The 25,991-nt window shown below is 33.0% G+C and overlaps 1 protein-coding gene and 1 long non-coding RNA gene across 2 annotated transcripts in view; both read left to right on the forward strand.

Moving 5' to 3' along the window:
• Nucleotides 1-13,548, forward strand: part of LOC145961204 (uncharacterized) — a 58,946-nt gene extending 45,398 nt beyond the window's left edge. Inside the window, exon 3 of the long non-coding RNA XR_014435590.1 lies at nt 13,431-13,548. This is a non-coding gene — a long non-coding RNA (uncharacterized LOC145961204). The remainder of the gene's footprint in view (nt 1-13,430) is intronic.
• A 495-nt stretch (nt 13,549-14,043) lies between these two features.
• Nucleotides 14,044-25,073, forward strand: LOC145961205 (UDP-glucosyltransferase 2). The gene is made up of 8 exons (XM_083081181.1): nt 14,044-14,567; nt 16,338-16,408; nt 16,489-16,587; nt 16,842-16,981; nt 17,901-18,214; nt 21,232-21,451; nt 24,128-24,347; nt 24,735-25,073. The coding sequence occupies exons 1-8, from the start codon at nt 14,379-14,381 to the stop codon at nt 25,015-25,017; spliced, it is 1,536 nt and encodes a 511-aa protein (XP_082937307.1). The 5' UTR covers nt 14,044-14,378; the 3' UTR covers nt 25,018-25,073.
• The last annotated feature ends 918 nt before the right edge of the window (nt 25,074-25,991 follow it).

Here is a 25,991-nt window from a genome sequence, read left to right on the forward strand (position 1 = left end):
TATTATTTTATTAAAAATAAAATAATAAATAGGAATAAAATAATTATTTTAAATAAAATAAAATAATAAATTGATTATGCAATGAATTAATAAAATAATGATAAAAATAAAATTCAAGAAAGTGATGAATTTTGATTTGACGTATAAAAATATATAAAACGTGGTGATATTTGATTCAAGACTCCTTACAAGGGTAAGAACAAAGTAATACATGGAGAGAGATGAAGAAAGTCCGGCTTCTGACAGAACGAAAACGATTTTCGAAAGCGCCCAACACTTTTTCCTCGAACATAGTAAATACTGAAAGTGGAGACTACCCGAGGGACTTCGATCGGTGCTCCAGAGAGCTCTCCGCCATCTTTTTTTTCCCTCCATCGTCGCTCTTCTCGACCGCGAAGGAGTCAAGAAAAGATTTTACACTTGGACAGAAGGTAGAAGGCGGTACGCCGGTTGGTTTTGTTGAACCAACAGAATCCTTCTGTTAGCACGGCTTCTTTCGCCTTCCGATATGTGTTACGAGCAAAAACATTCGTGGAACAAGGGTTTCGCTTGCGTGCCATTACAGCACAGCCTTGTACCGATGTTAGAAAGCTCGATGTTAGAAGAGGAAAGATGCACAACATATGCAATAATATAAATACATATGCAATAAAATACATAATTTGAAAATTTATTATCTCGTTGTTATCTCGTTATTATCAGAAATGACTTGAATTATGATTACTCAACATAAACTGCAATTTTTATAATTAAAATTCCTATTTATTATTTTATTTTATTCCTATTTATTATTTTATTTTAAATAAAACAAAATAATAAATAGGAATAAAATAATTATTTTAAATTAAATAAATTAAATTAAATAAAATAATAAATAGGAATAAAATAATTATTTTAAATTAAATAAAATAATAAATAAGAATAAAATAATTATTTTAAATAAAATAAAATAATAAATAGGAAACTTATCTAATATAACACATAATATTACTACTTTATTTGGGAACAAGAATAATTTAATATATCGTACAAAATAAAAATAAGAGCCAAAGAGCCATTAAAAGAACGGAATTAATCGCGTTTTTGTAGTGTACATCTACACATATGTGTGGCCAACGGCAAGATACATTCGAATGGCACGATTCGCGTTCATTAAAATTTCAACAGCGACGGCAATAGAGAGATCACTATGCAAAATCGAAATTTATGTACCTGCTACACATGAGCAAACGCGTGGAAATGCGTGCTCGGCCACAAGACTCCGAGACGCGTAACCCGGCCGCTAGCTTGTGTATATCCCCGAAGAAGATGAACGGGAGAGCACAGAATTACGAAGCGGAGATCAGAATAGAGGACCGGGAGAAAACAGTGGCCTCGATACGAAGCGGGAGTTCAAAGCTTCGAGCCCCGCAACAACGCGTCTAATTACTTGCTTCCTCCTGGTGCACGGCACGGCGAATTTACATCTTGTTTGTTCAAGCAGCAGTAGCGGTGTAAACGCCCCCGCCGCTATCTCTGTCCGATGTAGATTGGATACTGCCTGTAAACAGGCGATTGCCTTTGACTCGGAAAGTCCGGTCCCGACAGCAATATCTTGCGCGAAGATATCCGATCGGTCTTTGCCGATGACAGAGTAAGTAAAAGTACGCGAAATAAAGTCAAAACATTGAGCTTTCAAGTCTATCCGGAAGAACGAGAAAATTTATTTGTACTTGAATAAAATTAAATTAAATTAAATTAAATTAATCAGAGAAACACATCGAAGATACATAGAAGTTTATAACGGTTTACTAATAATTTATAACTTGGACTTTAATAATCTTAAGCGATTGTTCATAAATTCTTCATTGTCCTTGATGAAAAATGCGTCTTCGATGCTCCTCGAAATTGGCTTCGTGGCCACTCTGTCTTTGGGTAGCTAAGACGAGTCTGACAATCTTCTTCGTGCTCGTATTAAAGATAGTTTACCTCGGGCCATGTGCGCTTTCGGTATTGACCAACGTGAGACGAATAGATCTGACTTGCGAGGTGAGGAGACAATCGAACGGAGAAAAATCTTTTGTCATTTTTAAGCTTTTCCGACGAAAAAGAGGACTCGTTACGACAGTTTAATCGATTATCAACATGATAAAGAGCTTTAAAGTTGCCACTTTGCGCGTTACTTTTCACATACAACTCGTTAAGAGCATTAATAAATATTTGTTACATGTAACATACCATAGGGAAGTATTATCGACAGACAATATGTGGATATTGTAAGCTATAATACACAATTTGTGTATTAATGAAAGTCCATTAAGTGTTTGCATGCAATAGGTGTTTATATAATTCGAATCTTGAAAACCCTTTCCGAATGAATGGCTTTCATGTCGTCGAGCTATAATTGCCTCGTGATATCGTGCATTATTTGCTTTTTCAGTGAAATGGAAAATATCTCAAATACGTGAGTGATTGCAATGAATTATTCACTAGTAATTTTGCGTTAAATACATAAATACATGGCAAAGCATTTATTTTTATGGACGTCAAAAATATAAAATTTCTATCTTCTAACATTATTCTCCCGCATCAATTATTCCTGATAATCTAAAAATTAACTGACGTCTATGCACCGGAAATTGATAGATTGATGGTAATTTACTGTACTTAATTGAATTATACTCATGTTCTTTCTTAAATTTACATTATATAATTCCATTTTTAATTATCTCAGAAATAATGACGTGGTAATAAGTCAGTAATTTTGTGTTTTTCCAAATAAAAAGAAAATAAAACTGCACGAATATACACAATTATTGTTATTAATACTATTTTATTGAAGGTGTCAAGACATATTGTTAGCACAGTAAAGACTATTGCATATGATGAATCAATGCTACATGTATTCCAGGTATCACTCGGAAATAATTAATGCACTCACCCCAACGGGATGATCTTACGCGTAGTGTTATCTGACAGAATCTCGACGCTCCCGGCGTCTGGCAGATATATGTCGCAGATATACGGATATCATCTCCCTTATACATCAGCCGACACTTTTCATCCTCGGCTACGTTTTACTTCGGACCTTTCCAACCTTTAAGGACATCGGACGCTCTTAGCAAATGTAACATCGCAGTGAGATTGCGCGCTCGAGCAGCGAGTACCTCCATTTTTGCCTCTTTTTTTTTTGCCCCTTTGACGATGCGAGGCACGTTTCAAAGAAATCTTTTCTCGGCTACGCTGCAACCCGATGCATCATACGCATTCTCGTTGTCGACGTCTCGCGACCGTATTAGATGTCAGAACGTAATGTCTGATAGATCTCGGAGATATCGCATAAAGACACAAAAACTCTCGCACACGTTCCTTCTCGATACACGTCGCTACGAAACGCTGTTCTCCATTCAATTTGCGAGGAATATCTTATGGGTTTTTTTTCATAATGCAAAGCAAAGGTGTCTTTAGACTGATATCTCAGAAGACTCCTAAGACTAAGTCAGTAAAATGAAATAATAAAAAAAAAGTCTAAATAATGTTATAATTAATGAAAAATGTTTCGTCGTTTTATTCTTTATAAATTTAATTCAGCCTATCCTTTATTGTTCACGATCACAAAAATCCAAGCACATGATGAAAAGATATAAAATAAAAAATTGAAATATTTATTAAATATAATTTTAAGCTATATAGGTCATTTTTTTAAATTCATTTGATACAATCTTTTACTCGATTTTTTATTTTGCATCATGCGATGAGTTAATGATTTTTTAGCACTGATTCAGCTGCTTTTTTACGAATTAAATTATTAAATTGAGAAATTTCAGGTCCCAGATATTCTACAAGTCTAATTTATCACGACAAAGTTTAATGGATTAATCAAAATGTATAAATGTCATTTGGCACATTTGGAATAACACATTGAACGAATTCACATGTGATACGTAAATTAAAATTAATCAGTTTAATATCACATCTTTCCCGCAGATCCTGAGCGCGGTCGCGATCACTCCACAATATTTCACGTGCGCAACGCGAAATCAATTTAAATATAATAACACATGACAATATCCTCATTATTGTCTAATTTAGCAATATTCGGGGATAACAATGTGTGATGTGTGCGCGCGGTAGAACGAATTTCGCCAAGTAGTTTGAACCCGACAAGAGTCTGCAATCGAGAGTCGATCGATATAAAGTACGCGCGATTTATAGGATCCGCGTTGAATCGAAACGAGCACGATGCAGCTCCAATAATGTTATGAACGTTTATCGACACTGCGACAAGTCCGTATAGCTCGATCACCGATGGCTTTAACGATAACTTTTCTGATTTCCCAGTAGCAAACAGGTCGACGGTCTTAAATCACGCCAGAAATTGGCAAACAGTTAATACTCGATTCACCCTTTTGCCTCCGGCAGAAGCAGTTAAACAACAGACGGCTAAAGATAGAGAAAACAATAGCCGCAATATCGTGATTTTTTTTGATCGACAAATGCAATCATGGTTCTTTCAATCATCGGGCTTCATAGAAGCTCTGTTTACCGAAAATGTTGGACAGAAATGGATAAGAAAAAATCATTTTAGATGGAAAAATATACAAGATTATGTAAAAAATTGTTATTGACATATATTCGTGCAAATCTGATTGCAACGTTGGTTGTGCCAATATGATTTATAGCTATTGATCGTTCGAATGTCAATTTATTTGTTTCTTTCGAATTGACAGTGGGAATCCCAATCTTTTCAGATTTACGCTCGACTGTGCTCTCTCTTTCTTGATAGAAAATACACGCAAAAGCAGAAGGGATTTATAAAAGTGTATTTCTATTGTTGGAAGATAATTATATTTTCGCATTTTATTTTACTTTCAATTTCATGTTTTATTATGACAAAAATTATAAATTAATTTTTTTCTAAATTTTGTGGAAGTTTTATTTCTCTTTATGAGGTATTTAAGAGAGAGAAGCAAGTTTTTAAATATTATATAATATTCTCTTATAAATATATTATATATATTTCTTCCTCTATGTAAACAATTTTAAGAATAAATAATGCAATTTTATTGTTTTATCATTGGAAATTTAAATTTTTAAATATTGATATTCGTGATAGAATATCATTATAAGATGAGAGATAATATATTAAGATGAAATATAATTTAACACTCACCGCACTTACTCGATACGATGTGGACAAATATAGAGCACAACGTTGATCTGTAAAATATAAATGTAATTAAGTATTAAAATTATACACATATAGTAGTATCTAATATAATTAATATATATATTGGAAAGTGGATAATTATTGTAACTAAATTTTTATTTGCTTTTTAAAAATTTAATAAAAGAAATTACAGAATTTTCGAAAATAATTCTTTTTTAATATAAAATATTTTTAGATATAAGATGTATCTATGAAATATGTTAATGGAGAAATTTAAATTTTGTATAAATAATCTACAAAAATTATATATTACAAATTTAAATAAGATTTGAAATACATATGCTATATGTATACGATATTCAGCAGATGAATGTTGATATAATTTAATAATATAATATAATATAATTTAATATAATTTGTGAAAGAGAATTTTAATGATAACTTTTTATTTTCACATAAACTGTTAAAATTGATAGTTGATTTGACAGTCGCAAATAACACGAGTGAAGCAAGTCGCAGCGCACAAATCAATCAGCTGCACGGAATAGGCAATAATACACTTCGAGACATCCCATACAGCACAGACCATTGTTGTTACATTGCAGCAATATTGCGACAATATTGCGATGTTGCTGCAATATTGCTGCAGTGTAACAACAATGGTTTGTGCTGTGTGGGTTTCGATTATCGACATAACATGCCTTTTTTATATAGAAAGAATTAATAATGACTAGACTTAAATAATGATTAAACAATTTAATAAATAATATATAGGACTAAATTGTGTGTTCAACTAATTATATCGGCAATGCAAATTTAACAATACATGTAATAAAGTATAATAATATGTCCAAAGTTCCGGCACATGTAGCGTGCAAGTGATATGCTTTGCATAAGTAATATTGTCCATTGCGTTAATGTTAATTCACCAATTTTGCCGATTTTCTCCTCTGAATAATAGTAACAATATATTATACGTCCGATTTGTTAAACACATCAATTCTAATTAGTGTTTGTTAATTAAATTCCGTAAATTATAATTTATTCACTTGCTTAATTATCAATGTAGAAATGCCGTCGATCGATGGGCAAAACGGTATTGAATAAAAAAAGTCACTTTGTGCATAAAAAGTGCACAATTCGCATAAATTAAGCGCTAAGATGTTAAGAAATTATGCGAGAATAAAGTGACCTCCACGAAGTTAGTATTCTATTTTCAAAAGATATAATTGTGGTTTTTTTTCCAAAATAGTTTCAGCGATTTTTAAAATTCTAGTCTTTTAATTAAAGCGCATTTCCTTTAAAGCTTTCACAATCGGTAAACGTTTCGAATGGAATTTTTCGACGAGTAAATTAAATATAAAATATAGAAATCTGAAAACACACACTATTAAATTATAAAAAACATACACTATTAAAACATACATATTAAATGCTAATTTCGTTATAAGGGAAAAAAATACTTTTTTTTATTTCAACTCACAGAATCGCTATTTGAGATATATTTTCGATATTCTTAAAGCTTCTCAGAATTCTCAAGAAAAATGAAATAAGAAATGAATTTTATTTTTTTTTCTTTTGCTATAAAATTAGAGCTTTCTGCATAAATATATGATTGAATGATGCGGAAAAATAAGTACTTGATAAAATTGTCAAGTGTTTTGAACAGCTTCGACGGTTTTCTTAATATTTGATAAAACGGTCTCTTGATTGGTTTTTGCCCCCAAGACTCTAATTTAAATAGCATAGTCGAGGGGCTTGATCGGTAAGCTTCGTTATCGCAAAGAAACAACGTTTTCTTTTCCATCTCTCATAGTACTTCGCGTAATCCTCCAGTTTTCGTTCGGTAGATTTCAATGCGGAAAACGACATGCGAATGCGTCTGCAAGTTTCTTCCGCAAACTTCGTTCAGAATTGGAATTAAGACGTTATAGAAATGGATTATAGAGTTTAATTAAGTTGACTCAACGCCGGCGTCACAAAATTTCACGGTTCCATCCCTTTCCCTCCCCACCGGATTTGCGGATTGCCCTTTACCGTTGATTCGTCGCGGAATAGCGCATTTCTAATTTCAGAGTTTGCGTTGCATAAATTTTACGAGCCCTCTAAAGCTTTCACACAATCGGCGAGGACAAGTAATTATCGGTGTACGCTCCATAAAAATAATCGCTAGATTAACTGCTTAATTGTTTTTGTATCGAAAGTATTTATAATCCTTCACAGAAAAAAATTTTTTAAAATAATCTGATGATTAAATGTACCATACATTAATTAATTTTTTAATGAAAATTTACAAAACTGAAGTTTCCAACTCGATTTTTTTTGCTACTAAAACAATTTCTCGTATCCAACCGTAGCAGACTGCATTCGCTTCTCTGCAGGTCCGCTCGATCTTTCGCGATTGTATCAGAATTTCAACGTTACGAGCGGAGGGGTTCGTAAATTTCCTGCCTTGTTTCTCGCACGGTGAACAAAATCTGGCGTTTGGCCGAACCTAATCTAAAAACGATGGCGGTACTCAATGTAACGATCCCGGATTTTCTTCAGTTCCTCACCGGTTTACGGTCCGCCATCCCCTCTCCCTCCCACCCCTCGAACGATTTCATCTTATATCCGGTAGGATTAAAGAATCTCTGTCCCTGACCGTTTCATTACTCATCCTATACGCGCTCCGAGATTCTACGTGTTCGTTTCGTTTGTCTCTCTTTCTCCATCTTGCTCCCCTCTCCCCACCCCGTATTTGTTCAGTGCTCTTTTTGTATTCTTCAGCCCACTTTGTCCCCTTTCGGGCCCTCCTTCCATCGCTGGACGACTTCGCAATATTGTAATGTGAGGCACAATGCATTGCTCTCGAAAAGATGCGCCGAGCGTAAGAAAAGATTAAAAAAGGGAGCAATACGTTTCGCGAGAGAAGAAGAGAAACATGCTGCGCGCATTAACGAGTATACGCGCGTTTCATAAATAAAATTAAATTAATTTTCGGAATCGAATATAAAAATTACTCGCGTCATTGATATAAATTTTGCGCTTTTTCGCTTGCTTCATCAAATTAGAATTTTCTTCACACATAGGAGTGATATTGAAACGTTATTTCTTTCCTAAAAAATTTTCACAAATTAGATAATATAATTACATGGAATAACTGAAAATATGCAGCGTTCCTGCATTTTCGTATAAATGAACAAAGTAATTTAATCAAGGAAAACGTGATGATCATAAATGAATATTTTTCAAAATTTTAAAATCTAAACACATTCTTGTGATAAAGGAACGAATAAACCGAACAAAATAACGCCTGCTTTTTCCAATTCGATAGCTTTATATATAAGCTTTATATATAAGACTGTTCGTAGTAATAAAAATATTATTCCATCCGTGACAATAACTGTTTGAAACGACATATGCAAGAGCGTCCTGAATTACAGAGTTCGGTTCTGTCGGCGTCTCTGAGGTGCAGTTATCGTTTGCCCGGAGAGTCCTATCTCTGCTCGCGAAATCGTCTCGACCGTGTAGAATCCAGTTAGGTGTCCACATAGGCGTATACACAGCTGTACAGTCTCACATGCTCCATTGGTTTCTTATTGTCACCTGCGTCGAAAGCTCATCCCGTAAATGGATCAAGCGCACGAAACATTTCTCCGATAGAACCTCGATAGATACTCGCGTCCGACAGAAGCAACTCTGATCGCGCAAAATACATTTTCGCGATAGATTTATCTCTTGACTGATGGAATACGTTATATCGCATCCCTTTAAGCGATTTTAAATCAAAAGAAGATTTTTTAAACTGATTAATAATTTTCACAAATATAATATCTAATTCTCATCTTATAGAACAAAATTGGCAATCTGATCAAGTAAGTGCTAAATATATAAATTTTTTACATTTATTATATATATAATTAATTATTTCTATAAATTGCAGATTTTCCGAGAATGTTAAAATTGCAAAATTTAAATAAAAATATATCACATACTAAATACAATATTTACCAGGGAGTTTTGCTAAATATAAATAAAAAAAAATATAAATAAAAAAAAACTAAATATAAATATAATATTAATTATATATAAATATATAAATTTAAAAAAATTAAATATAAATATGATTATATACTATCCCTTTTTATTGATTTGCTGACTTTTCTGACTTTCAACATGAGCCAAATCTTTTCGGATGACTCCGGAATAAGTAAAAAAAAGAACGAGATCTCGAGAATGAAAAATATCCCTCTTTCCAGGATAGAATAGCTGAAATGAGAGTGAAGTAACGAGAGTAAAATATAGAGTCAAGATATTAAAACGGTCAAAGTAACTTTTCTTTGGAGTATACCGCAGAAAATTTCGCAAACGCCAAGTACTTTACGGCGTATTACATGTCGGGCCAGATAAAAATTCCATAACGCGTAATGGAGGGCTCGTAAATATTTATCCTTTTCTAACTCGGCGATATGCTAAGTTTGCGTGAGAAACGCACGCGCGGAATGTCGGATAACTCTTGACACAACTCGGAAATGCAACGAGCTCTCGGGTCTTGATTATAATACTCGGTGACCAGAAGTAATCTCATTAGCCGTGTCGTAAACTTATTTAGAAATTCACCAAAGAATCCTCGCCTAAAATATGTACTTATGCGTCCGCAATCGAGTGCAAGCTGCGCTATAAATCCGTAATTAATTAATTATAGAAAAGTTCAGAGTTTATATGTTCCTATTCTATTTCGAATAAATTGTAAATGCACCCTTTGTATGCATATTATATTTCGAAAGGATCAGATCAATGTTTAATTAGAGATTTCTTCACCAAGTTTCTTCTCTAAAAAATATTTAAATATTTAAAAAATATTATTTATAAATATTTAAATATTTAAATATTAAATATTAATATTTAAATATTAAATAGATTTAAATAAGTAAATTTAAATATTAATATTTATAAATATTTAAATATTTAAAAAATATTAATAATTAAAAATATTAATAATTAAAAGTATTAATAATTAAAAATATTAATAATTAATATTTAAAAAATATTTAAATATTAATAATCAAATTTGAAAGCAATATGATAAAATAATCATCATATCAGCTGTTTTAGAAATGTATTAATCGCGCGCAGAAAAAATGTCTGCCAAGAACTTAAAGAGATACATTAAACTCAGGACATTTATTTCGTGCTATACAGATGTGCAGTAATGACAAAATCAGCCGTAGGATTGCAATCCGGAACAAAACATTAACGAACGGCGGGGATTCGCGAACCGCGCCATATGGCGAGGGTCTCTTCGTGCAGGAAACTCGCTAGGATCCGCGAAATTAGCCGCAGATACCCGAGATTCCGCTTGCATAAGCGCCGTCACAAAAACTCAGAATTCGCGAGAAGGATAGCTCATGCAGGCGGCGAGGGAATTATAGCGACAGATTTGCAAGTGTACAATTGTACAGGGATGTATAGTGAGTTTTCCAGACTCGAGAAGCTAATAACTCTTGGGAATCTACGATAGAAAGATAATTAAGCAGGCGTTTACTAAGAAGAATAAATTTCTCGATTTTCTGCATAATAAATTTAAAAAAAATTTTTTAAGTTAGATTTGCGAACTTCAATTTGACAAGTGATAATTTTCCGAAGTTTAAAATTAATTTACCGATTTCTTCAAGGACGAAGGATTGAATAAAAGAAAGAAATTTTACACAATATATAATTTAAAAAATTGGCAAATATTTTGCTTAAAATACTCAAAATCTTGAGACCTATAATAGTCGTGGCTTTGAAATTTCATCTTCGAAGCTCCATCAATTTCCGTAGATGCGTCCCTGTCGCTGTAACTGCGAAACAGGATACGAAAGAGAAAGAGATACAGCAGAGAGAGAGAGAGAGAGAGGGAGAGAAAGCGAAGGAGAAAGAGAAGAAGAGGAGGAGGAAAGGGTGGTGAGAAAAGAGGAGAAACGGGTAGTAAGGCTCTTGCAAAACATACGCTGCTGAATCTGACACGTCCTCTGGCAGTCTGTTGGGTTTTCCAGGATGGTGAGGGGGCGTACAAATCTAGACGGTTACTTACTGACACACACAGCATTTTGCTGTCGTACCGAATTCCCTCTCTCTCTCTCTTACACTCGCAACCGCGAACGTAAGTTGTTCTCTCCGACTCTATCTCCCTCTTTCTCTCTCTCTCTCTCTCTCTCTCTCTCTCTCTCTCTCTTCGGCTCACTGCCTCTCATCTCCACCCTCTCGACAGTATTGTATTGTATTAAAGCCGCGGCTCGTGTTGCGGCTTGACAAAAGCAGGCGCACGACCTACCCCGGCGCGTACTCAGTCTCCTCTTTCATCCCTCTGCCATCCCCCCCCTTCGTCTCGTAATCCCCCCTGCCTCGACGCTCGCGCACCCTGTGGCGCTACAGAGTCCAGAACATATTGTATTATTCACGGAGTAATTTAAACCGCAAATGACAGATATCCTAAATGTCCTCCTGGTCTGTCCGATCGACCATTCGGATCCAGCCAGGCTTGGCTCCTGTCGTCTTGTCATGCGTGACAGTCGCAACAGGCGAATTAACGTTCGCATGCGAGGCTCGTAGAAAGTAGTATGTACATAGTATGATGTAAACACAAGCGCAAATTGCGATAATCGAATTTGATTATTGATAACTTTATTCGACATACGTTGATATCGTATTTTGGGTATCATTACTTCAAGAAACCTGGAGACGCATATTTCATTATAAAAATCATATATTCCATAAATATCGTTTTAATATTTTTACTTTATCTATTTATATAAAATTATATTTTTAAATGAGATAAATTGTTCAACAGATAATATTTGACATTGTTATAATAATGAATAACATGATAATATATCATTCCAATTAAAATCTTACGTAAATGTAATTCTGTTGTACAGATGTCAAATTTTTTAAAGTTTATTTCAATTATAATTACTATTGCTCAAAATATTATTTATTTTTTTAAGGATACCCTCTTTATCGCAGAAATGATATCACTAGAAAAATGTTTATGTAAAAAAAGTTTGAAAATATATAAGATAAGAAATTATGTTAAGCTTAATAGCTAACTTATAATCACTCCGATATTGCACGTTAAAAGTATTCATTTTTCAGTCGGTTAGTTTGCCAAACTTATGTCAGTTTCTAGTCATTCTCCCTCATTCCTATCCTATCGTCGAGTTTCAAGATGAACCTCAACCGCGACTCCATTAAAAGTGCTTTTAACCCTTATCAGACGCATCTGACTCTGACACGTGATTCAAATTTGCCTACGATGTTAGCGAAACTCTAAAATTATAGCACAACTCTATTAAATTCACGAAATCGTCTCGAAAAACATGCAAAGTCTCTAATGATAATTTCAAGCATACAAAAAAATATTAAAATATAATCAAAATATATACAATTCTAACAACAGATGTTTTTGACAAACAACATGTTACATTTATAGTCTCGTGCTAACACTGTAAGGAGAATAATTACAAGAATAGTTTCATTTTTTCAAAAAAATTACACTTCAGAAAGATCGATACAATTTTGCTTAAGTGCGCACGAACGGTTAATGCGGAATATGAGTGAAAACCATAATTATCCACAACGTGTAATACGAAAGCATGGTCGTGTATAGTTTCAAAAAGCCCCTGCTTATAATTATTCTTAGTAAATCTCGTGCGCAGAAAGCGTGGCCTGGTCTGAAAGGCAACTTTTCGCGACTTTTCCGGTAGACAACGTCCATGATGCACTGCTCTCGGCTTTTACATCAAGGCGACGCTCACGCGGGCTCGAATTAACGAGAGGCTTTTCGTATCTCAGCGTTATTACAGCTCTAAGTAATGCGCTGTGCTTAAACTCGTATTTACGACAGCCATGCAAAAATCTTTTGTCTTCGGGCCGGGACATTTTCCCTTTGCCGATCGTGTGATAGCGCGCAGCTGTCAGAAATTTTTAATTTATGTCCCACCACAAGCACCAAACAACCGCGTACGATTTTATTTGTCCTATAAAATCGCAATGTGACGAAAAAAGACACGAGAATTTTCGATTGTATTTTTCTGTGTATTTAAAAATTTTATTTTTTTTTAATTCTTTTTAGTTTTTTCCATGAATAAGTAAATTAGATACAGTAGGTTACGATAAAAAGTTATATCGTAGATTGTATGACAAAAAAGGTATTGATTAAGTTGGCGTAATTGTGTAAGAGACTAAATAAATTTGATCTAGCGAAAATCCTGTTTCGAGAAATGAGTCACCGATATTTCTTCGTTTCCATCAACAGCGGTACCTTTACGCTCAACTTAGGACGTCTTCTCCTTGTAACGAGAAGAGAAAAGGCGAGTCATATGTCGAAGGTAATGGCGCATCAGTGAGTGATTTGTCTCCACCCAACCATTTTTCTGAACATTTATATTTTTTTCGCCTACTATCTATTCCTGTCTTGTACGTGATATTTGAATATTTTATATATAAAATAAAAAAAGCATAAATATATAAAATATTACATAATGTAAATCTGCGAATCGCTGTTGTGCGTGTCCACGTTAATCTTGCGGAAATACCAACATAAAAATAAATAAATAAAATTTTATTAAAAATACAATATGCACAGAAATAACAAATAAAACATTGGAATTTATATAATGTAATCAAATATATTTATGCTGTAATAAGATTCTTTATTTTTTTAATTATATCTATCAATTCCATTATCGGCTTAATTAATTTGACAATTATTGACAATATCATACAAGGTCTCATATATTTCTATTCTCTGCTCTATCATTTTCCAGCGATGTGTCAATTCCTAGTAACTCTATATGTTGATGATAAAATTGTGATTACACTTGATTTATTTCTATTTTTATCAAAAGATAACTAAATGGATTCATCGAAACGCATCGCTCACGCGTGAATGCCGTCTTTGTATTCTCGACGAAATATAAAAAGGGTCTGCGCGCGCGTCGCGCACACGAGGCCTGAATTATTTCTCTCGTAAAGCTGAGTGAGAAGCATCCGACCAATGGACAACTCGTTCACTTATTTACCGTCGCCCCAAGCAAACTGATCGTGGAACATGTATTGAATTTTTCATACGTATCGCCCTCGTCTTTTTTCCGTCGCTCGGGTTCTTTTTAAAAATTCTCGCGAGAAACCGGCAGCCTCGATTCTTCCCTGAAAGATTGAACGGCCGTTTCGCATTCGCGAACGAAAGTGTTCTGTGCCCAAGATGCACGTCGTGACGCTCGTATTGCTATCAATTTTGCTATTCCGCGCCTTCCAGCACATCCACGGATACAATATTCTAGGTATTTGTCCGAGTGCGAGTTACAGCCACCAACAACCCTTCCAAGCATTGATGAAGGCATTGGCGGCTCGCGGCCACAGGATTACCGTAGCATCAACAATTCCTCTAAAGGTATATAAATCTTTATTTCCTTTTTTTTTCTGCTACGCTTTGTTTGGCATCTATTTTATATACATATATAAAAGAAACTGATAAAGATTTCATGTGTGATACACAGTAAAAAATAAAATGTTAATTTTAACATTTTTCACACGTTCCAGAAAGTCCACTCTAAATTTTAAGTTAAAATAACTCATTCGTCATATGTTATTTATTGACAAATTTAAAATGTTAAATAATTGACACAATACTTTACATTTATTTTTGTTATCATGACTTTAAGTGTAATGTAAAAATAACATACAAATTAATTAAAAATTACATGAAAAAATGGTTGCAATAACTCGTAAGAAATGTTGAGGACATTAACATATAATAGTAATTATTTCAACTTAAATTATTTGTAATAGAAACATTTGATTTTAGTAAATTTGATTATTTTTGTATGTCAAAGTTCAAGATTATTTCAAGATTCACTTAAACTTTTCTTAGAATGTTAAACTGACTTTAAGACATGTTGATTGTTTAAAATGATTGTTAGAAATACTCAAAATAATATTCCATTTCTAAGAGACATATATAAAGTGTCAAGTTATGAAGGTGACATAAATGTAACACATGAAAACGTTATAAAAATAATAATATATTTGTATGTGAAGCACTTTGAAAATGAGCCTATAGCGTTCATTATATTCGAAATATTTCCTATATAGTTTTATTTTCTTCAATATAATTTTGATTTGCTTTATTCACGACTTAAAAAGATGTTGGCGTTTGTTCGAGAAATTTGTTGTCACAAAAAAATCTTTATCAGCTTTCTTTTTCCTTCCTCTCAATTATCATTACGATTTAACACTTGCCTATCGGCGTTTATGAAAAGGAATAACCATAAAGCCGCGTGTGTTCGTTGCGAGATATTGCATCGTTTTCTTGAAAGTACGCGGTTATTTTCGAGTCTCGGTAAACTTTGCGGCTTTAACAATATTTTGGATATTTCTCTGGTTCGTTTAGATATACAACCAAACTAAAACCTACCACGGCTGAATTTGTAAATAATGTTTTATTCATTTTTCGCTCTCGGGGTAAATCATTATTCAAATAAATTTTAATTTACAATAATAGAAAAACATCAGAATATTGATATAGAGAGGTAGATACTCTTTTTATTCCTCTTATTTTATATTTTTTTTCCACTATTACACTTTTTTTACTCGCTTTTTTTTCTGACACTGACATCCTTCTCTCAAGTCCTCTCGGATCGTTCCTCTGACATCTCACTCGTTTCCCTTATCTACAGTCTCGTGTACTCTTTTCCTCGCTTTCCTCCCCTTTTCCGTCTCTCTTTCTCTCTCTTTCTAAACTCGAGTTCAAAGTTACGCAAACTTCGTTTAGCTTCAATTTACTTCTACTAACATTTCTCTTTGCTGAATGTGTCTTCTCACGGCTTGATGGTCCTGTTTCTTTCGCGGCAAAATTAGAGATTAAATTGTTCACGTAAACTGGATAAAACCTAACTAACGAAAGCATAATTGCCTTGCACACAGACTATCGCGGTACTGAATTGCTTTTTCCTCTAAATTCACAACAATTACTGATTCAGTTTTTAAATGCTCTTTCCTATCATTTTTTTTATAGAGTTTAAAAGTAACATTACTGTATTTGACCTTATTATATTCACGTTACATTTATAATTGACGCCTAAAAACATATTAGTCTAGTATTTTATATAATATCAAATGTGAAATTCATATCTTTTCTTTTCATTTTTTTTTTGTTCCCTAGAATCCTCCATCGAATTATGAGAACGTTGATTTATCATTTTCCTATCGGAAGAAGGATTGCACAGGATTAAGGTATATCATATTTTATGCAATTAATGTATAGAATCTTTCAAATTTCTCAAATTAATAATCTCCAATTTTATCCTTGATAGACATATGGGAGCCTATACGTTGCTTCATAAAAATATGTGGGAGGCAAACGAATTATGCAGGGAGCAATTATTCAGTCCTGCCATCGACAAGCTGATAGCGTAAAAAAAAACAGACATTATTTAACTAATATATCCGTAAACTGTAGCAATCTATTTTTATATTAAATTATAACTGTGCGTAAAATAATCGGAAATTTCACAAACATTTGAAATAGATCAAAGCCGTCATTAGCCATAAAAAATTGTGGGATATAAATTACCAAAGCATCTTTATCGTCCGACGAAATCACGACGGCTTTAATAATCTTACGACTCTTTTCGCTAAAACAAATCTACCTCGCGTTTGCTTGCAGGGGCAATAAAACATTCGACGCGATCATTATAGAGCAATTATGGTTCCAGTGTTATTACGCCCTCGTAAAGCACTACAATTTCCCGGTGCTGATAGGATTTTTGAGCGTAGGCAACTTGCCCTACGTAATGGATTCCGTAGGTAAGCATGCCGTGCAAGCCGAGGAGGTTGCACAATTTTATCGTACTAAAAATTTCGTTGTTTGCAAAAGTCGCTCGGAGCTCGGGGATACAACGCGATTTTTTTTCTTTTTTTTTTTTCATTGGATTCGCATCCCCACGAGGTAGCACGAACGTCGTTACCGCGAACGGAAATTGACGTAAATCGTTGGTAAAGCAGAAAGTGCGAGCAATCGGAGACCAGATCTTGGTGGAAAAGGATAGATTACTCGGTAGTGCTTTAACTTGTACCGGTCCGACCCAAGAAACGGTGGAGAAAAGGTGGCAAAGGACGATGCGACACGCCAGCTCGCCGCCATTCGATTTCTTTACCTCGACGTAATTGAAGATACCCGAAAGTACTCTTCCGGATGAGCGTAATAGACCGTGAAATGGATCGCCGTGGCTGTTACTGAAATATTTCAATTAAAGCCGAGCGAGTTTTGAGAGAACGAACTATCGTGCGTATCGGAGTAGTAACATTCTTCATTGATTTGGCCGAATCACTGAGTTTCTAAAAAATTATCTGAATACCTCTCTTTCTTGATTTGCAAGAAAACTTGTCGTATCATCTTTACTCAATCGGAAAAAAACAATAAAAGATAGTATAAATAATTAATAAATAATAAATTAATTAATAAACTTAAAATAATTAATAAATTTAAAAGTAACGTAAAATTACGTGTAGTTTATATTCAAAAAACTCGATATTACATTTAAAATTTTTACACATTTTACGATTAAATGTACTTTTTTTCTATATAAACAGAGTTTAACGCATTTTATACTCGTGATTTATATTATTGCAACAAAAATGTTTAATATTATACGATGTGTTTTTTAAATTCTACGTAATTTTATTCACAAAAAAAAACGTTACTAAAATGCTTATATGTTTGCAGGAAATCCAGACGACCCTAACTTAAATCCGGACATGGCGTATCCATTCACCAACAAAATGACAATCATTGAACGTATACAAAATATCCTTTATACAACGTGGACAAGATTATATTATCGATACTGGCACTTATCAAGGGCTCAACGCATCGCTAACGAATGGACATCCGGTTTATCCGTTTACGATATCGATAAAAACTTCAGTTTGGTAATCTTGGGTAACAATCATGTATTCGGTTATCCGAAACCACTACTACCACATGTGATAGAAGTTCATAGTTTGCAAATTTCGGAAAAATCCGAGCCGTTGACTGAGGTAAAAAAAATATATTATAAAAAGATATTTTACATTTATTATAAATCTATTATAAATCTATTATAAAGATTTTGAAGAATTATGCAATAGCAAAAAAATAATAAAGTTAGAGTTATCAATTATTTTTTCTAGATAATATAACTAGAATTTAATCACACACATTGTGTGACACACAAAGTTACATTTATATCACAATACAATGTAATCTCATTTTCTAAGGTAGGTGTCCCAAAATCATCAAATAGTTCCTTAATAGAAGATTTTACGGTTAATTTGAACAGTTTTTCCTTAGCAAAAATGTCAGTAATTTTCGAGTTTTAAGCAATTGGAAAAGAGAAGCTTTTCGCAAACTAAACTTTATAGAATTAAAAGATACAACAAAACTACACTTTTTCAATTAATGTCAGGCGGAATTTACTTTAAAAGAATTTTAATTTGAGGTTTAGAATTACAAGGATATGTAATGGAAAAAATTGAAAACTTGCAAAGAATGATGACTTTTTTCTCTCGACATTTTTATTGAAAAAAAATCCATTTCAAGTTGGCCAGAGAAAAGGTTAAAACGACGGCGATATTGAAATACCTTATATTTCAAATGCAAAATTGTAGACTAATATTAACAATTATCTTTATTATCATTATATCTACTTATTTTAAGCGACTTTTAATCGGGTTTATCAGATAAAAATAGACTATAAAAGACGCGTAGAACCGAGCAATTTACGGAGTTAAGTACACTTTGGCATTTCAAAATTTATCTTTTCTCTGAAAGTTAGTGCTTTTACATCGATTAAATCTTCGCTTCTCGTACTTCTAAATACGTCTCGAAAAGACGAAATAGGTGTATCGTACGAGAATGATTTCTCTCGGGGACATATATATACTATTCTCACAGGTGACCAAGTAATAGTCAGTTGGCGAAAGTTTACCAACGACTCAACGCAGCGACGTAAAACGTCACTACTATTTACCGCAAACCGTTATAAGTCTCCCCAGAGTTGGCAAGAAAAATAAAAAAATTATTTCGTTACAAATCCTTCACGTAGAAAAAAATAACTGCGGAGTCGCGCTCTTATATAATATTAGAGTAGCTGTTTGCGCTCTCCGATGTCAATCTAGCATATCATCGAAAATATTTGTTTACAACAGCTATTTCAGTCCAAGAGATTCAAGCCATGATGGACTAAATATATACAGATGTTTCTTAATAAGTACGAAAAATTTTAGGAGATGATTCTTTGTCGAAAATTAAGGGGGATTTTTCACATAAACATATACTCTTACATTCCTTCCTGTGGAGTTACACTTCTCCAAAAATGGGGGTAAAAATTAGGTTTTTATTTTTTTTTTCAAATTTGCAACAAATTAAAGAAATGAAATCAGGATATTTTCTACTAGTAAAAAGGTTATTTATTAATATTTTTTTCAGCTCCCGTATTGTTATAAGAGGATGAAACTAGCAATCCTTATTCAATATTTTATTAGAACTTTTAATGTTTATATGAAAAACCCCCTCTTAATTTTCAACAAAAAATCATCTCCTAAAACTTTTCACATTTATTAAGAAACACTCTGTATATGAACGATATTATTCAATCACATCAAAATACATTTCTTTTAATTTAAAATTGAACTGAAGTTTGATTGAAACGTTAGTCACATATATATTAATTACCTTGAATTTATCAAGAGATATATAATAAATTTGTAAATATTGAAAAGAAGAATCGTAAAAGTTGTACTTCAATAGAAGATACAAAAAGTTAAATAGCGATTTTTTATCCCCAACGCAATTAAAGTTATCTAAGATAAGTTATCACTATGCACGAGAAGACATAAGATAACTGCAGTTACCACGTGATTCTCGAACAATGTCGAGATGCGAAACGTGACCGCGGCAATGTATGTGTGCTCATCTTTATACAGATACACCAAAACGTATCGAAATCCATGAACAGTTGTAATTAATAGGATAAAGCCTTCGGCTACATACTATGCATATATGAAATTACCATCGCCATGTTTGCCAGAAAAGCCAGTGCAGGTTTCGCAATTAACAAAGGAAGTTGTATTATCAGTAATATCAGTCGCATTAATAGCGCAATCGGTTCCATTTACATCTAATGTCGTAGCGATAACGTAATCTTGCAAATGCGAAGAATAATTACGAATAGTATGTACTTTATAAAATATTAATGCCATTATATGACATTCAAAATGACATTCAATTATTCTGATCGCAACAAAACGTAGAATTATTTACAATTTTTATTTATATTATATTAATTACAATTAATTACAAATTATATTAATTACAAATTGGCAACAAAGGGAGCTATATGCTTTATATGATAATTACTTTGTCTTAGATAATTTTTTCATATTTAAAGTTGATTTCCTGCACAAAAATATAAGCATAAAATTCCAATGAAAAATTAATCATGTCAGTGTTAAATATTTCAATTTGAACATAATAAAAAAAATATTTCCAACTTTTTCTTAATATGTGTATCACTTGTTAGGTATACAGGGTGTTTTTTAATAAGTGCGAAAAAATTTAGGAGATGATTCTTTGTCGAAAATTAAGGGGGGTTTTTCATTAAAAAGTTCTAATAAAAAATTGAATGAGGGTTGCTAGTTTCATCCCTTTATAACAATACGGGAGACTGAAAAAAATATTAATAAATAACCTTTTTATTAGTAGAAAATATCCACCTAATTTCATTTCTTTAACTTGTTTCAAATTTGAAAAAAAAATAAAAACCTAATTTTTACTCCCATTTTTGGAGGAGTGTAACTCCACAGGGAGGGACGTAGGAGTATATATTTATATGAAAAATCCCCCTTAATTTTCGACAAAGAATCATCTCCTAAAAGTTTTCGCACTTATTAAGAATCACCTTGTATATTAGTTTAGCCAAAAGAATATATTGCATCTATTGTATCTGTCATATTTCTCAATCTACCTTATTTATCCTTGTTATTAAGATATATCGAAATTTTCATTGTGATTTCAGGAGATTCAGGAATTTCTGGACAATGCACGGGATGGTGCCATTTATTTCTCTCTGGGTTCGAATCTACAAACTCACCAGCTACCCGCCGGGCCTCTGACCGCATTGTGCAACGCCCTAGGTTCGCTCAAGCAAAGAGTTCTATTGAAACATGACGGTTACATGGCCATTCATCCGACCAACGTCAAATTTGTGAAGTGGGCGCCCCAGCAAGCGGTCCTCGGTAAGACTGCCTAAGGCTAAACTGACCACCTCTTTACCTCGTTCGCTCCGAAAGAAGCGGATCAACCGCCGCGAAATATGCATTTACAAAGCGTTTCGATGAGAAGTATTTTATCTCGGAATTTCTTTGTGCATGCAAATAGGAAATCAATAAGATTGCGAGAAGAATAGACTGTGAGAATTTACCTCGCACAATCTTATTTCAATTCTTTATCTTTATCTTCCCCTTTCCCTCCCCTCTCTCTTTCTCTGTATATATGTGTGTGTTATCATAATATATTTATTTTTGGTTCTAATTTTAATAATAAATGCTTCACCGAGTTCGAGAAAAAATCTGTTCCTTCCTTAGGAAAAATTTCAAAAAATGTCAATATAATATTTTGATATATTTAGCAATAATAAAAAACATATATAGTTAAATATCATCATAATCAGATATCAATATTTGGAAAAAAAAGGTATTAACATTTGAAAAAGATTTGAAGTAATATTGATGTTATATTTTAACCATTTTTAATGCTAAATAATTTAAAAAATGAATTAGTTGTAACATTGAAATTGATTATAGTATTTATTGTTAAAATTAAGAAGAGAGGAATTGTGAACTTTGTTTCTATATTCCTTTCTCAAAGGCATTTAATTACATTATCAGATCAATATAGTGAACATCATTAATCAATTCAGCCATCGTCGTTAATCGCAAATGGTAATCACTGAGGCCATCTTACTACCTTGAAATGTACCGGAACTTTTCCAGTGCATGAGCGAAATGCAAAATTCCAACTTAATTGTTCGATAACGATCCCGTAAGAAGCTCGTATATTGCCAAAGCGCTCGACTGCTCGTTCGTTATTATACCGTAAACGAGTTGGGAAACTTATACTTGAACCGTTAACGATTACACTCTTATTTCGTTAACATACAACCGCCCAGATTCACCGTCCTTCGCGGATTCGTTAAGCAGAATTCAACATAACGAAGACTGGAATAATGACAACAAGGACGACGACGACGTATCAACCGTATAAACGTTCAACAAAGCTGAGTCTTTGACTTTTACGTCGGTATCATCTATAAAAGACATTTTCCTAGACGCAATATTTTTTAAAATATAATCTTCTTCATCTGGAATCTTTAAATGATTCAAACTTAATTGCACTATACTCGATATTTTTGGCATCGTTTAAGAATCGCGAAGAATGGAGCAGGATTCTTTTTGGATAGGAAAATTTCGCTTTTGGCTGGATTTCCGAACAAAGTCGCGTTTCGAAATGATCATCAAAGTCGTCTCTCTCTCTTTCGATCGAGATCGAAATCACGTTGTTCGGGCGTTTGAATTCGATCAATATTTGCCTTCCTCTCTTACATCAAAGAGGAAAGCAACATGGAATATAAGAAAGGCCGACGCACCCGTCGATACCAGTACTCCTTTTCGCGCCTTTGGAAGAGCGAAACCCGCTACTTTTGTGGAAGCCGCTTAAAGGTAAGTATTGAAACAAACAAAAAAAAAAGAAAAAAATTGCCAGCAACACCGTCGCGACCAAGGAAAATACGGTCACGGGCTCGTATGGCAGAACGAAACGAAAACGATAACTCATGACGCATGCAGCGGTGAAATTCTCGCGGGAAATTCTGACAAACAACTCCTGTTGGCAGTAACGCAACGGGCTCGATGCAAATGCACAAGCGTGCACAAAGTTTTATACACAATGATAGACAGGCAACGGCAGCCTCCACAAAGAATATAATGTTGGAAATGCGTATTGATAAGTAAAAGGAATGACGCAATTATACCGGAACATCGGAACTCCAACGATTTTAACGATTTACTCTTTCGCTGCACGTGTTTGTGTTCAATATATATCGATTTCTACAATATTTTGGTATCACAAAAAATTTTTCACCCAATTTTAATGACAGATTTTTCACTTGAATTTAAATAAGTTAGATTTTATTGTTTAATTTAGAGAAATTTAAAATTATATATATATTATATATATAATTATAATTATATTATTTAATATATATTATATATTATTTATATTATATATATTATATATATTATATATGTAATTATATATATATTATATATTGAAAAACTCCGCTTCTATTTTGAAAAAATTTTGAAATTTATACGTATATATATTGAAAGAAAATATGGAGTAAGAATAATATATAACTGTTGCACACAAATTTCCAATAAGAGGTAAAATATTTCTCTGATCTCGGGAAGTGTATCGCGTTATGCGTAATGAAAAAAAACACGTCCCTTCGACATTGGTGAGTGCAAAAAAGTGCACATCGGGTGCAGAATTCCGTCGAAAATTCCCCGCGCGCGTTAATAGTCGAACGCGATCAATCGGCCGTAAAGAGCGACGCAACAAAAAAAAAAAAATAAATAAATGTGACAATGCGGACATTTTTATGAAATCTCGTATCTTTCATGTTCGCTCGTGATTAACCGTTGCTGGAACTTTGTTTCACCCCTTGTCGCTCTTTTTCTCTCTCTTCCCTCTTTTTTTTTTTCGTCGCGTGCTCTTTTTTTTTATACCGTCCCACGCAATTCGCTCCCCTCGCTCGTAAATGCTCGGCGGCAAATAATCCGCGAAGCATCATTTCACGATACTTTATGTACTTACGCCGCTTTCACATTACATATACATATATATATATGCAGCGCATCCCAGGGTGATGGCGTACGTGATGCAGGGCGGATTGCAGTCGTTGCAAGAGGCAGTGCACTACTCGGTTCCGGTAGTCGCAATTCCCTTTTTCGGGGATCAACTTTTCAACGCACGTAAAATCCTAGACGCCGGTATCGGGCTGACACTGGACATCGACACCATGACCGAGAGCACTATCGTACAAACGCTCCGAGAGATCGTCGAAAATAAAACGTGAGTACGAGCGTGATTCTAACATGGAATCGGCTTCGACAATGTAATCCTTCAAAAATTAATCCCCCCGACTTCGTCATATTTCAATCGATATTCTTTAACCGTATGCATGATGGATGTGTCTAAAAAGTTAAGTGACTTGCAATCTGGGCGATTGTTAAATTATTTTTCACGTGAGCCAGCACGTTTTAATCTCTTCAAGTTCTTCAACTATGTAACAGTTATATAAAATAACTTTTAATATTAGTTAGATAAAATTAGATAAATTAGGTAAAATAACTTTTAATATTAGTTACAACTTTTGACATTGTCCCAATGTGTTTTTAAATTTTCGATTTTAAAAAATACGATTGATAGATATATATTTGATAAAAATTCTAATTACAGGTATTTGAACAATATCAAGACAATGTCGGCAATTGTGCAAGATGAACTGATAAAGCCAATGGAGAGAGCAGTGTGGAATGTAGAGCACGTATTAAAATTTCCAAATTCGAGACATTTACGGTATCACGGACGTGATATGTCATGGACAGATTATTATGCAATATACCTGTATCTGAGTGGTTTCACTCTTTTGTTATATATCGGTTATATATTGAATATGAAAAATATTGCTGTCTTTATTAAAAGCAAACGGATAAATCATTTGAAACCAAAGTTTGATTAATAATGTAAATTTACGATAATAATTACGATAATGGAATAAAAATTCATTATGTGCAGACAAGAATTGATGTGTTATTATTATACAAAATTAATTTTATGTAATATGCTTATAATAGAATATAAATAATATTTTATTGGCATTCAATTATGTTTCTCTGATTTTTATTTAACATTATTATGTTACTTTCTATCGTTCAAAACGACTTTATATAAATTTCTATAATATTTTGTGGAAATTTTTTTGTATTTATTATATTAATTATAATTGAAAAATATCTTCATGAAACATCCAATTCTTTTTTTTAATGAAATAAAAATCCATAGAATATATTCATTCTTTTAATTTAAATTTTATATCGTTTGTTACATTTTGGAATAGTAATAAGTAAATAATGTTCAAAATATCGATAAGATTGTTTACCATCATTACGTATAGTCGATAATTTGGAAAATTATAAACCTATTAATAATTATAGTTACCGGATGATGGTAACTAAACTGATGCACATCAGAGAGAAGACTGAGAGATGTCATGGCCCGCTTTTAGGTGATCCCAGGAAGCGATACTTCCCCTGTGGACATTAAAAACGTGAACATGAGCTACAAAGCCAAAGTCCACAAATGTTTTCAGAGGGTAACATATATGTTTCTCTGATAATATAAATAATATAAATAAAAATATGAATAATTTAATTAATAATAATTTATTATATAAAAATATTAGTATGTTTTCTCTTTCCACGCTATTATTTATTTATTTATTTATTTATGTGTCTTCTCTTTCTTCTCAACATCACTTATTTATTTTTTATTTATTTATTTATATATTTATTTAGCTCGCTCTAAGTCAATCTTCTAAAATGCAAAACTAAATATTATAGAATTTGACTTTGAAAATAAAATAATCAAATAAATTCAAATAATTAGCATAACGAAAGGTTCCGTAATAAGTTGTTTAATAAACAATCAATTTTA

This window comes from Camponotus vicinus, unplaced genomic scaffold (genome assembly GCF_025532165.1).
Source record: "Camponotus vicinus isolate PSW18456_S1 unplaced genomic scaffold, iyCamVici1.0 SCAF_11, whole genome shotgun sequence".
In the NCBI taxonomy this organism is placed as follows: Eukaryota; Metazoa; Arthropoda; class Insecta; order Hymenoptera; family Formicidae; genus Camponotus; species Camponotus vicinus.

Coding starts and splice junctions, on each gene's coding strand:
- LOC145961205 (XM_083081181.1), top strand. CDS start 14,379: ATGCACGTCGTGACGCTCGTATTGCTATCAATTTTGCTATTCCGCGCC. Junction 16,982..17,900: donor CTACGTAATGGATTCCGTAG/GTAAGCATGCCG, acceptor ATATGTTTGCAG/GAAATCCAGACGACCCTAAC. Junction 24,348..24,734: donor GAGATCGTCGAAAATAAAAC/GTGAGTACGAGC, acceptor TTCTAATTACAG/GTATTTGAACAATATCAAGA.